Source organism: Pholcus phalangioides, unplaced genomic scaffold, assembly GCF_987345545.1.
Source record: "Pholcus phalangioides strain wild (caught in Gottingen) unplaced genomic scaffold, Ppha-v1.0 ptg000010l_1, whole genome shotgun sequence".
Classification (NCBI taxonomy): Eukaryota; Metazoa; Arthropoda; class Arachnida; order Araneae; family Pholcidae; genus Pholcus; species Pholcus phalangioides.
In genome coordinates this window covers 8,511,470-8,525,902 of record NW_028301603.1, presented here as the reverse complement: position 1 = coordinate 8,525,902, position 14,433 = coordinate 8,511,470, and the positions used below count along the sequence as shown (strand labels likewise).

The 14,433-nt window shown below is 38.6% G+C and overlaps 1 protein-coding gene across 1 annotated transcript; it reads right to left on the bottom strand.

The window, feature by feature from the left end:
• Positions 1–1,332: 1,332 nt before the first annotated feature.
• Positions 1,333–12,567, bottom strand: LOC149080845 (uncharacterized). Its single transcript, XM_089237294.1, has 5 exons — positions 12,533–12,567; positions 6,867–6,983; positions 6,617–6,724; positions 5,120–5,219; positions 1,333–1,579 (listed from the first exon to the last, which is right to left on the bottom strand). Exons 1-4 carry the CDS (start codon positions 12,543–12,545, stop codon positions 5,146–5,148), a joined length of 312 nt encoding a protein of 103 aa, XP_089093420.1. The 5' UTR covers positions 12,546–12,567; the 3' UTR covers positions 1,333–1,579; positions 5,120–5,145.
• Positions 12,568–14,433: the final 1,866 nt, after the last annotated feature.

Sequence of the window (14,433 nt, the reverse complement as noted above, 5' to 3'; positions counted from 1 at the left end):
AATGGATGAACGGACGCGGATGGGCATCCTCTAACCCGCACTGGCCAGCGTGGAGGATTACGGCCAAAAAACACTCTAAAAATAAAAAATTACCATGGACAACAGAATCATTAATGAAATAAATAGATAAGGATTGGATGGAACACTTTTGGCAAAAACTAATTCTGAAGAGTCACATGCCACTATGCCTGAAAAGGAAAGTGTTTAACTAGTGTGTGTGCTACCTGCACTGACGTATGGAGCTGAAACATGGCCACTCACAAGCAAGACGATACAAAGGCTACAGATCACACAAAGAAGCATGGAAAGATGTATGCCAGTCACCGCAAGAAGAGACAGAAAACGAATCACTTGGTTAAGGCACCACCACAAAGGTATATGATATCACGGAAAGAATTAAACGTCTAAAATAGAAATGGGCAAAAAGACAGGACAACAGATGGACCACAAGTATTCTAGATTGGTACCCTAGTGGTGTTAAACGTCTGAGGCGGCGTTGTGGTGCTGTCTGCAACAAATAAAAACTGAGCTGTGACGTCACGGACGATCTGTGTGTGTAACTGGAAAGCTAAAAGCATCAGAGCAAAATGGTAAAATTTAGAGACCTTCATCCAGCAGTAGATTGAAAATGGTTGATGATGATACGAATTTCGTTGATAGGTTTTTGGTAAAAAAAAAGTTGAAAAATATAGGACAAAAACTAGAAAGTAGGTCATTTTACTAAAAAGTAGGACGAGTGGGAGCCCTGCCCTGCGTCGTATCGCGAACGCTGCTCACTTAGGCAAGTACCTTAGCACAGCACGCGTGTAGGATGTTAAAATGAACAATTGATGGCACTAATCAAAGGACAGAAAATAATCGACAAATCATTTTATCATCCAGCTACTTTCAGCAAGTAACTTAAATTACAGCTTACTATATCGCCGACATCTTTCTGAATTTTCACGACATTCAACTGGAATTTCTATATCTCTGCCAACCAAATCATTAAAAAGTAATATTTGATACTTCCTGCTCATGCGTGATTAAAAATGTTCGCTTTAAATGTGTGCACATTATTTTGTCCAACCCTTGTAGGTGTCGCCTTCGTGGTTTTCATTAATTAAATGTAATACTTTTATTAACCTTATATATTAATAAATTGATTTGAATTTATATGATCCTCCTGTCCTCTAACTTCCAGTTAGGAGGGAGTGCTGGTAGCTATGAACCCTGTATTGTATATGCGCACATCAATAAAACTTCAATTCACTTAATCAATTAGTACTTAATTTATTTGTTGGACATCTGCCTATTGAGATGTGAATTAACAAATAAAAAAATGCTTATCGTGAGCAAAGAAATAGTCAATTTATTACCATAAAGACAAATCACACGGTAGCCACTTGGATCATAATAGTTATGAGGAAATAACAACACATCTCACATGAAGGAAAATTCACAGGAATGAGAGACAATTTTTTTGTTTACACCAAACATGAAGTTATATATATAAAACCTCATGTGTTTTTGCTGTTTTCGGATTGCCCAGAGGCATCCGTCATAATCGGGAGCAGCTCAAGGAATCCTCCAGCGTTTCCTGTAGTAAAAACAAAACTTCATAAAGAAAATATAATTAAAAAGAACCATAGAAATTTAAAAATAAATTGTCCTAAAAATTCTATTAAACACACAAGGATTTCGTATATGTTCGCCTCTTTTCCATTTAAAGAAATTCGGTTTTGCATTTTGTGATATAGAAACTAAATTCGATCTTAAGAATCGAATCCAATAATGAACGCAAGGGCCGCAATTAGATGCTTGGTCAGCAGTGACAAGCCCGCATTTTGGCGCTCTCTTGTGATGTTATTGAAGAGGTTAAAGCAGTGGTTCTCAAAGTATGCGTCGTGGCTCCTACGGGCGTTGCCAACTTGTATCAAGGGCATCGGGGAAGAGCTGTTGATTGCCTACATAAGTGCTTCGAAGTGTGGTGCTTTTCTGTGGACTCGCGCATAATGGTTGTCATGGCAAAGAAACCGCGGGTTCCAAAAGTTTGGGAACTACTGGGTTAAAGGGTGAAATTTCCGCCGCCTTCTCTGGTCCGGAGCACTAGACCCACCTGCTCCCTCCTGGTTGCGGTCCTGGATAACACATTCAGGGCTCCCACTCAAAAAATGAGAAAAAGTAGGAAAACACTGGACTAAAAAGAAGGATGGGGGGTAACCCTTAGACAACATAATCATAGCACAATGGAAAAAAACCACTAAAAAAATTTTTTTTTTGCAAAAAAAAAAAAAAAAATTCAAATAATTAAAAAAAATTTTTTTTCTTAAATTTTGAATTAACTTTTTTTTTCATAGCACTATTTCAGTTTCCTATGCCTCACAGGTAGTCGCCATATTGGTTAACTTAGACACGGTTTGTATGTCCCTTAAAGAAAGAGGGAGATATCACGTGATCCAAAAAGCCCCATTGAATAAAACCCGGGCAGCGCCGTTGATTAATAAAACACAAGGAATTTGTGAAAAAGGGCAAAAGTGTTTTTTTTAAACACAGTAACGCATATTTGGCAAATGCACCGCTATTACGCTTTATTTTTTTTCAGTTAAGAGCCCTATTCAGCCGATCACGTTGCTTCTTGGTTTACGATTAATTCTCACGATCGTACGATCTGTTGTGTTTTCGCTCACTAGGCTTCGTTATTAACATTATAAGATAGATTAACACGCTGTATGCCATAAAAGCATTGTTTACTTCAATTCGCGTAAGGGAAAAAAGAAAATTTCGTGGTTAATGGTAGCGAGTGAAGAAGGTAGTAATACATTTAAAAAAAAAGGCAAATTTTTTTTTTTTTTCAGTGGGCTTCACTAAAATTATATGCTTTTGGTAGTCAGCAGTCTTAGGTCCTACCTAATACGCCGTCTGAATTGGTGCAGCTGATAATGCATCTGGTTGCGAACCTCGCGACCAAAGCTTCTATTGTGGGTCGTTAATAGTAGTTTTTTTTTCCATTTTCACTCCTCGTCCGAAAAGGATTCAAATCTCTTTTTCTTTAAAATTCAAATTTTTCTTACAAATTCATTTTTCTTTGCTGATACAATATCATAGCTGCCAACTTTTGAAAATGAAAATTTCGGGAGATTTTCGCGCAAACCCGTATTTTATGCTAAAACCACTCCCTAATAAATACAATAGGGATTTTCCAAATAAAATAGGGATTTTTCAAACATAAAAGTTAAAGCGTAGGGAATAAAATCCCTACTGAAGTCAAATTAAAATAGGGATTTTACACACATGGAAGTTAAACCCTTGGGAATAAAATTCCTACTCAAAAAACAAGTGAAATTGGAGGCCAAAACTTCAATGATGTAAAAATAAATATTGTGTTCAATCAGAGACGCTGTGAACAAACATTCTGCGCGAATGACCCCAAAATCATCGGAAGATGAAAGAAAACACCGTCAATTTTTGAAGAACACTGACATTTTGTGACACTTGCTTGATGGTTTTTTTTTCATTTCACGAGTGATGATGGCAGTCTTTCCATGACCGATGTTTATGTCCGTAACACAACTTGTACAAAAAGGAAAAGTCGGTCCTCTTCTGGAACGTTTGATGAAAGGAAATTCATCAGAATAAGTATCTTTAAAATTGATTAAATATGTTTTTGCTTATCATTATTCCTGCTTTGTTATATCGCACGTACGTAACTTAAACAAAAGAAATTTTGACCATATGCGCGTCACTAGAATCTTCAATTATTATCCAGGACTATTGGCTGCTAAGCCATTTCCCTGCACGATAAGACAAACAACTTTCTTGTTACCATCAGAGGGTTTGTAAAACTTCCTTAAAAAGGGAATTTCCCCATTTAAGACGTGTGACGTCATTTCGAAAGGGAAAAAAAAGAGGCTTCATGCCCCACAAGAAATTTCTTAGGGATTGTTTTCATAAGCGGGGATTTTTTTTAATGAAGTAGGGAATTTTTAGGGACAATTAGGGATTTTTGTGATTTTTGTAAAAATTCGGGAGATTTAAGAACTTTTCGGGAGGTCGAGCGATGAAGCTAAAATTCGGGAGATTCCCGAAAAATTCGGGAGACTTGGCAGCTATGCAATATATTACAATATATTTTGCCGAATCTAAATTTTAATACATAATAAATCAACTAAATATTACTTTATGTAGAAAAAAATTAAGACCAATGTTATGTTCTAAAAAATGTATTTATTATGTTCTAAAAAAAAATATAATTCCTTTTAGCATATCTTTACTCTTCCGAAGTTCTGATGTTTAAATTAGATGTTGAAATATCTTATAGTTGTGTACGATTATTAACATACACGATATATTTTTTCACACTATATGTGTTTATTTTAGTAGATTTGCTATCGGAAGATGCATTGATAAATTAGCGAAATATTTTACTGAAATTTGCGAAGATTTCTATCGCATTTTCAGAAATTTGTGGAAGAAGAATTTTGGTTTTCAAAAATTGCAAATTTAAATCCACCTTTAACTGTTTAGATCCATAGAGTATAAATAATTTGTGAGCTGGTATTTGTTACATTCGTGTTAAATTGTATGAATAAAACAAGCAAAAAAAAAAAGAAATAAAAAATTGGTATAAAACATTGCTTAGCATTTTTCCATAACAGCATCATTAACGTTTTCTTTTCAACGGCAACTAAAAGCCGAAGCTTTAGAGACTTTAAATTCTTGACTTTCTTGAGCTTTTAGAGACTTTAAATTAAGCTTGTCTGAAATCTTTTAGAGACATAATTACGGTCATATTTTCAGGTCATAATTACCATAGTATAACTAATTCATAACTCATGAAAATAATCTTAGTTCCTGATTTCAGTAAAGAGCAAAACCCCCAGCAGGCCTCGTTAAAAATGTGGTGAAAAACGTGACATTTTATAGAAAAGTTGAGACGGCCAAAACTGCGAAAATATCTCGTAAAATCCGGGTCATACGGTTACCCTACAGCAAATTCTTGGCCCACGAGCGGCAGAAATACAGCATATCCGACCTGCGGACTGAAGAGGTTGTGCATCCCTAATATATATAACAATATCCACTACTGTCTTTTTCAGGATAAATCTAAGGAATAAATATCAGATTTTTTTTATTATACCACAGGACAGCTTGGTCTTCATCAGATTATGTCATCTCGGCAATCGATCGCTCCACTCTCTCGAATTTCTCCAGAATCTTCTTGACCTGCTCGGCCGGAACTTGAATTATCAAAACATATTATTAAAATTAATATCATCTACTTATACATATTACTACTTATACATATTACATAAATATACTTTTCACGATATCAATGTGTATAAAGTACAGGGCGTCCCAAAAAAATTCGTAAATAGTTTAAAACTTCATAAAAATTGAAGGAATCGATATTGTATTTGAATGCGGTTTGAGCTTAAGTTATTTCCACGAAGGGGGGTTTTTTTTTTGGTATAGAACAACAAAGTTTAGTTAGAGGGCGCTCCACGAATGTAAATCGATGGCAATATGCTAATTAAATTCGTATAAAACGGAGTGAACGATTAACAGCGCTTACATAAAGTTTCTATCGTGATGCTGACGGTTGATGGATATAAAGCACTATTGGTGGAGTTTTGTCACATCCGCGAATCACCGACTGAAGCTTTACGAACGATTCGAAAACAGAAGAGATTGGAGAAAGGTTCGTGTCTAATCACCGGGAATTTATTTTCGTGCATAACCCTTCCCCTCGACATATTTCATGGTGATGACATTTTTTGACATGGTGGTGACATATTTTCTTGACATTGGTGAATATATTTTAGCTCAGCCACGAACAGCAGGCTGAAGCTTCACGAACGTTTTGGAGACAGAAGAGATTGAAGAAAGGTTCACGGGGATGCAAGTACTAATGATCTATTTTGGAGCAGCAAACTTTAATTTTTGAAGCAGAGATTTTGAAAATGGAGCAGTAGTAAAAATAGACTATATCTGCAATGAAGAATAATTTTTCCCTACAAAATGCTGAAAGTTCTGCCAAAAAAATAGTTAAAAAACATATAATTCAAAATAAATTTCCTTCACAAATTAAAGTCCGTTCAAATTTTCCTGAAGTATCTGTCACTGCAAAAGCATGCAATACTGAAGTGACAAAACCAATTATTTGACTTTTTCCAAACATACACATGCATACTGAAAATCAATGCAAGAATTTCCGCACCCCATTCCTCCTCCCCCCCCCCCCCAACACCGACCGTGTTAGCTGTCGGAATCAGAAAACCTACCTGCACTTTGAAATCGACCCACACCATAAATCGGAATTGCCGCAAATGCGCAGGGATTCAGCGCACTTTGTAGTAAGAGAACCGTTTCGGCGCAGCTCTTGCATTCCTGGGTTCAGGTGCAGAATTCTGATGCTTTCTTTCTCGTACCGTCCTCTATCGACAAAAGCTTAAACCAAATTTCTTTTCTGTACTAAAAAAAAAAACCTCTTTGTGAAAACAACTTTTGCGCTAACCACTTTCTAATATACCAATTCCTTCCATTTTATATGAACTATTCATGAATTTGTGGGACACCCTGTACTTTTTCGATCCGCATAAAAGTACATCGAAATGCAAACTGGCGTTTTCTTTACCGACACACGAATGGTGCGTTCCATGCAGTTTGTTTTTCATTCTGATGACATCTTCGATCACCTCTTCACATCTGCATTTGCTTAGCACGACCTCGTAGAGCAAATTGTCTGAAATCAAACCAATATTATAGAATGCTTTATCAGTTATTCAAGTAATAACTTCTGTTTTGTTCTTTTGAGTATGATTGTTGCACTGATATCAAGCGAACAAATATTTAATAATTATAAACAAATAAATCCCATTTATCACCAGGGAGTGGAGTGCGCGAAAGCTCGCCGAGACCCTCTATGAAGCTGGTCATGGCGTTGAGCAGTTTCAGCACTTGGTCTTTCATCGCCTCCAGCGTATTATCTTGTTGCGCTTCAGCTGAGAAATTTCATCAATATAATCAATTACGCAATTCACACAATATCTGAATGTCAAATAAATCACCAATTAGATGTAGTATAAATCAATGGAAGTTGCTCAGGGCCGTAACTGGGGTTTTTTTCCCAGTTGGGGTGGACGTAATTGCCCTCCCCACAGTATTGGCTTTAGTAATTATTGGCCACAGTAAGAATTGGCTTTTTTTTACAATTATGCAAGTTCGCAACATGTTTTCTCAATTATACAGGTTCGCAATACGTCTCACTTCTGTGATAATGTAATTTCGCGACGTGTTTTCTCCTCAATTTTCGCAATTATGCCAATTCGTAGTTTCCTTCTCCATTTTTGTAACGACGGGGGAGGGTACCCCCACCCCCTAGACAAAATAATTATAGCATAATAAAAAATCCCTAAGAAAAATTCTTTTTTTTTTGCATACCACACACCATTTCAGCATCCTGTAAGACTGACTCGAGCAAAAACGAAATGACAGAAATGACTTGGTTACAAATACAATTTTTGACCCAAACAGGGGCACTACCAACCACAGGTAATTTTTTTCTGTCTCCCCTAACAATTTATAATACATTCTTCTTTTTTTTTTTTTTGTCTTCCAAAGTGAAGAGTCTGTCAACCCTCTCCGACATTGCACAGCAAATTATGAAGACATGTTAAGTTGTTTAAGAATGATGCTCTTTCGAGACCACTTCCAAGAGCACGGAGCAAAATGTGTAAATTACACACACAAGGTCAGACATAAATAATTCAAGGTGCACCAGACGGTGTTTTACTGCATTGTCCATCCCTTTTTTTAAAAGGATTTGTTTAAATTTTACTGTTCAATACCAGTGTAATCGTTTTTGACAAATGAAGCACTTCCATTTCTAGCTCTCTGCTGAGTATTGTATACATTGTTTATGCCTCTCTGCATGCCCTAAAAATACAGAAGACAATTGAATGTTATTGGGTATCATCAGACTCGCAAAACCTAGAATAGGTCTATGTACCCAACTGCTTTGTTATGTGAACTGTTCTTTCACAATACACAAAATGTGCACCATAATTTTGAAGCATGACTGTTAGTTACTGTCCAAGACCTATGAAGTATAGTAAATACAAAATTATTTCTTTTTTCAACCAGGCAGAAGTTTTAATGACTACTCTACTTGTTGAACCCTCAAAACTAAGCAAATGAAAAATTAGTAAAACCACCAAATGGTCAACATACACCCTCCCAAATAACTTAAAAACCAATACAATTTCTGTTTCGGCAGAATCATTAATTGCAATCGACTACATTTGTATTATTTGGCATTATTTCTTTGATTCCCTCCTCAACTGAAATCAATTATATGAATTTTGTTGTTAGTTTTTGGTAAAAAAAATTAGGGAACGTAGGACGAGTGGGGGGGGGGCCTGCGTTTTTAACATTCCCAGTAAAGATGCCATTAAGAACATTTCATATTTGTATAAAGGGTGGGTGATTAAGTAAGCGGCCTTCAACCCCCCCCCCCCAAGTCGATGCTGACGTAGTAGTTGAAAAAATGCCCCCCCCCCCATAGTCCGAGAAAATTCACATTTCCTTTCTTATTTGCCTTATATAATGTCCGTTAATATTTACAAGGAAGTGGGGAGCATTTTTATTTTGAGTTTTTACAATAACGATTATACAGGAATTTCGGCAACTAAGGTCATGCCCCTGATAAATGATTGCCGATAAACGCTACGAAAACGAAGTCGCGTCTTCGCCAGTTGCTTAAATGCAATCACAGAGACTTTTTTAAGACTTCTCGATGGAAACGACTACTGCTGTCCTCTATGAATGTTTTTCCTAACGACGACGGTAATTATTGACGCCACGGCAAAGTGAAAGCTCGCGTAAAATCTAATTTTCTGCCAAAATCTGGAGAAATTTTAACAAATCCGGAGAGCGGGAGGAAGGATGAAAAATCCGGAGTCTCCCGCCTAAATCGGGAGAGTTGGCAGGTCTGCCAGTGGTTCTTAACGCTTTTCTCATCCCGTACACCCCTAATGCCGTACGAAAGGGTGTCCTGCAAGTCCCTTAATGCGGTCTATCTCATATCAACCGTTCGTCGTAAAGGTATGGTTTCAATTTAAAAAAATGCTCAAAATATGTTCATAAATCACTCTACCTCATTCGGCAGTGAAAATACAGTGTATCGCAAAATACAAAATCTAAATTTTTTTGCACGGCCCTCCTGTCCTTTAATTTCCAATGAGAAAGTTGTTGGCGTACTTCTCTTGCGGCCAAGAAAAAAATTTCATATTTCTAATTGCAATACAGTCGATGAGATATTTTAATTCGAAAACCAGGAAAATAAGTTGGGGGGGGGGGCAGCATAAATGAGGAAAAGAAGGGTTGTCCGTTTTAGCTTATGCTGTTCTTTCTTTCAAACCGAGCACGACTCAGGTCTATCACCATCAATGGGCGATTTACTACCTAGTGAATTGTGCCGGAAGTGTAACTTTGTGTGTACCTAACAATCTTAATGCGTATGTAGTGATGTGCCTTGATTCTTCAGTGCCGCCATCTATATTTCAGAAGTGAAGTGAGTGATGTGTTATGATTGAATTACATTTGTGCTATTTGTAGGTCTGCTGCTCTCTGTGGCGAGACTTTTTAAAGGAGAGATCGGCTCGCATTCGGGTCTTCAAGTTGGGACACAGAAAACTAACTTCAGCCGACCCGGGACCTCACGACGCGAGTCCGTCACTATGACCACTCGACCACCACAGCGGCCGTCCTTATGCTGTTCTGTCCCAACTTTCCTTCGATTTTTGAATTGAAATATATCAGCGAATATTGTAAGATCGAAAGTATGTAATTTTTTTTTTTGTTGACCTCAGAAAAGGCAGGGCAACAACTTTCTAGTTGGAAATTAAAAGACATGGGGGGGGGGGGGAGAGCCCGTACAAAAAATTTATATATTTTCTTATTTTATGTGACACACTGTATTTTCAATCCCGAAACTGGCAGAGAGTGATTTATGAATACAGTAATACCTCCGTTTTCGTCGCCTTTGGTTTTCGTTTTTTTTTTACGAAAAATTTGTCTCGGATTTTTCGTCGATATGCCATTTGACCTCGCCGCTAACTTTCGTTAATCCTGCTAAGTGTGGCGTTGTTTCTCATTCATCACCTTGCGCATATTGTCAAGCACTTCCACGGAACCGAAGAAAATTTCCAGAGCCAGCAGCCCTTCGAAAGAAAGCCAAGAACACGATCGAGTTCTGGAAGGAAATCATTGAAAAATGCGCGAGTGGCAATTAAGATCGCTGTAATCGGGAGGCATGTATGGGATGTCACGCCATCCACGAATAGGTTCCATTGTGGCGAAAAAGGAAGCAATGAAGAAGGCTGAAATGTACCGAAAGGTTTGAATATGCTAACGAAATAAAGATCACAAGTAAGCAATTGAAGATGTCGAACAACTATTACTAATTTCGATCAATCAGAAACAGTAATTAGATGGCGATTCTGTTTCGGAAGCCACCATAATGTGGAAAGGCCAAACTGTTGTACGCCGATCTCATTAAGGAAATGCCTCGGACGAGTGCCAGTGTACTTTACTTATTTTAAGGCGAGCAGAGGCTGGTTCGAAAAATTCCAAAGGTGTACTGGCATGTATAGTGTTACTAGGCACGGCGAAGGTGCGAGTTCGGACAAGTCTGGGGCACAACATTTGTGTCCGAATTCAAGTGAGCTAGGATAGTGTCCCCTAGAAGTGACCCTAGATAGTGCTTTGATACCCAAGGTCCTTATGGAGGGGGAATTCTTCCTTCCAAACAATAATATCTGCACCCCCTCGCCCCCACACACCATCTTCCACACGCCTAGAAATCTTCAGAAAGGTATAAAAACGTGAATTAAATGTTAAAATTCCATTCATTCTTTATATTAGTCTTTTACATTCATTTTTAAAATATTAAAAGTAATAATTTCTTATTACACACACTGTTTTTATTCTCTATAAAATAAGTTTTTTTGTATTATTTTGGAGAGTCTAGAACGAATTTTAAGTGAATTTACATTGATTCATATGGAAATAATTGCCTCGGTTTCGGATTTCGCCGATTGTTTTCGAACGGATTACCGACGACAACCGACGTATAACACTATATTTTGAACATTTTTTTTTTTTTAAATTTGAACCGTACCTCTACGACGAACGGTTGGTTGTTGAGCTAAAGAAGGATGAATTAGGACTTGCTGGTCCCCAGGGCCGCAACTAGATACTTGGTCAGCCGGGGCAAGTGCGCACTGAGGCGCCCCCTCGTAATGCTGAAAGAGAGGTTAAAGGGTTAAATTGGCACCCTCCTTTGATCAGGGGCAGCAGTTGAGGCCCTGTGATGGTCGCCCTCTACATGTTTGTTTGGCACTTGATTATACTTTCTGACGTTTTCCCTGAGTCAGGTTCACGACAGTATCAGCATGCTAATAGCACGATACACAAAATGTTAACAGACCGTGAAATATTTTCGGTAATACAGTGGAACCTCTCCCTTAACAGATACTGTACTTTTCTGATCAGTGCCGTCTTAAGGCAAGAGAAAAAAGGCCTCACAAAAATGAGATCTGGTTGAAATTTTCGAGAATTTACTAGGTAGGGTCCTTAATCACTTGGCCCGGGGGGCCTATGATGCTCTTAACGACCCTGTTTCAGATCCCCTCCCTGTTCCGTGGAATAAGGCTTGAGTGTATTTATACAATTTATACGTTTGAGTGTATTTCACTTCCCGTTAGCGGGAAGGTGTGATTTGGAAACTGAGGCGTATTTACAGGAAAGAGGAGGGGGGGGGGACTATCAAGCTGACCAGGGCGGCAGATATAAGGAATGAGAAAATAAAACTAGAATATATAGGAGAAAAGGATGCTATATATACAGTTGAATCCCGTTTTAACGAATACCGTTATGGCGAAAATCTCGTTTTAACGAACACTTTTTTTAATCCCCCAAATAAGTTTACACAGGAACAATGCTAGGTAACCTGGAATTCCTTTATAACGAAGTGATTCTTCCAGTCTCTTGGCGTTCGTTATAACGGGATTCGACTGTATATAAAATTTTAGCTCGACATTTTCTTGAGGGGATGGCTTTATTAAGGAATAATTATACAAAATAAATGTTCATTCGTAGTTACGGCCCTGCGAAACTTCTTATGTATATAAAACTAAACACAAGTACCCACAGCTTTTTGACTTCCGATTCCACCGGTTCATAAGAACGCTATTTATCATGATCCTGCCCCCCACAAGGATAGGGCTGACAGGGGCCCAGCTCTGGGTGGGGGGGGCAATTACCATCATCTTTTTTTTTTCTTTCCATGCTATAAATTCACTCTAGGGCTCGTGAAAAGTCTGGCTTACGGAGAGCCCGCAAAAGATCACAGCCTATAGGGGGCCCTGCTCCATGATGTATTGGGGGGGCATGATCACGATAAAAATTTCAAACGCATAAAAATTAAATAAATATATATCAATCGTGGCACGAAAATAAATTATCACAGCTTATATAAATACGTACTTACCATTCACCGACATCTTGAAGGAATTAGAAACACACACACACACACAACAACTACGAAGGGCGAAATGCAGACGGTCTCAACATGTGATGTGTTTACTTCACAGCAGGGAAGAAACTGTGTAGTATTCCGCTGTGCAGTATAGTTCTTAATACATTTTTCGATGCCCCAAAAACAAAAACAAATCAACGCAAATTTTCTACGTCTACTTTGGGATTGACTTTAATGTTATGATAGTTTCGGTGTTTTTTTTTTCTCTCTCTCCGAATAAAACTATTCGATGTCACTTTTATGCTTATTCTGTTTCCATCTCTGATTTTGGCGGGAATCGGCAGCACGTGACACCGAAACACCGCGGATGGATACACTGTATATTTGGTACGCCTTTATCTCACTATGGTGACGACTGATCATGGGCGGAGATATGGGCATTGCCCTCCCCCAGCGTCAAAGGTGGAGTCTACTGATCTAATGTATATATGAATTTACATCATCTTGTCCCCCCACCCCCAGACTTCCAAGTCTATCTCTCCGCCAATGCGACTGAATCCCGCCGTTTCGTATCTTCTGCTTTTTTTTCTTCAACATTTTAGGGTCCAAATGAGCTTAGGGTACTTCCTGAGCTGTAAAGCCGGGTTTTCCTAGGAGCAGGTTTGTTGCGCAGCGTGAACCGAATTAGACTATTTCGCGCCGACAGAAACGTGTTACATAATCACGCTACGCGTTTGTTTTCCTAGCGTGGCGCATCAGATGAGCAGGGCGGCTATATAAAGTATATGGCTTTGGCATCAGCTACTCTGTCGTCTGCATGCTCCGGTTTGAAGGGAAGGGAAATTAAACACACAAGAGTGAAGAGAATATCGGCAAAACCGCGGCGCACGACGCATTTCACTCCTCCAGAGAGTCGTGAGCCGTATTGCGCTCTGTAGGAAAACAGTCATGCTGCTTTTCTTGCTGGTGAGTGGACGGCGTGTCGCGCTGGGGAATCACGTTGCGCGCGGCACAGAAAACCTGCTCCTAGGAAAACCCGGCTTTAGGTTTCTCTGGGATACAAACAAAGCCTCCCCCACTCGGGGTGTGCGGTAGGTGTGGTCGCATCGGGAACCGCGTTTTGGCGCATTTATAGGTAGGAATAATTTTTCATAAATTCTGAAACTACAGTATTTCTTTCATTTATTCTGAAACAATTTCTTTCAATTATTCTGGATTTTCGTGGGTTCTGAATTTTCCATTTCCACCCTCCCACAGAAGAAAAAAAAAAAGTCGGGCTGTGATTGGTCCGCGTCTGCTAAGGGCGGCCCTGAATACACAAACTAGTGGAGAGAGAGAAGACAGATTTTCCGATTCTGACACAGGTTATTTCTGATTCTGCGACGGAAACCTGAGTACATCATGTTTGTAAACTATTTCGCCCCTGGCATTTTTTTTACCTCAAACATTTCGCCATTGACTTCTCGCCCGAGAGAGGGCCAAGTGAATGAACGCATGAGTACCGATCCACAAATTATTTTCCCTATTTTTAGTTTTTGTGGGCCCGCAAATTATTTATCCCAGAATTGATGGAAATTCAGGATTAATCCTTTAAGCAGTTTTTAAAATTTCCCTGATTCGCATTATAACTGCCAGATTTGAAATTGCAAAAACCTTTTCAAATTGCATGCATTTTGAGTAATTTTTTCTGATTTCAAGCAGATAATTGCTTTTTCCCCCCCCCCAACACTTCTATTTATCTGACTATGATACAACACCTGTCATGACATGTGTGGCTTTCTAGGACTAACTTCTTTTGTATTTTGTATCATTTATACTGGGTGTATATTTCTTTTTTCTCTATTTTTCTCACTCCTTCTTATCAAAGGCTGAACAAGAGCTGACTCTGCCCACTTCAGTTGATTGGCTGGAAA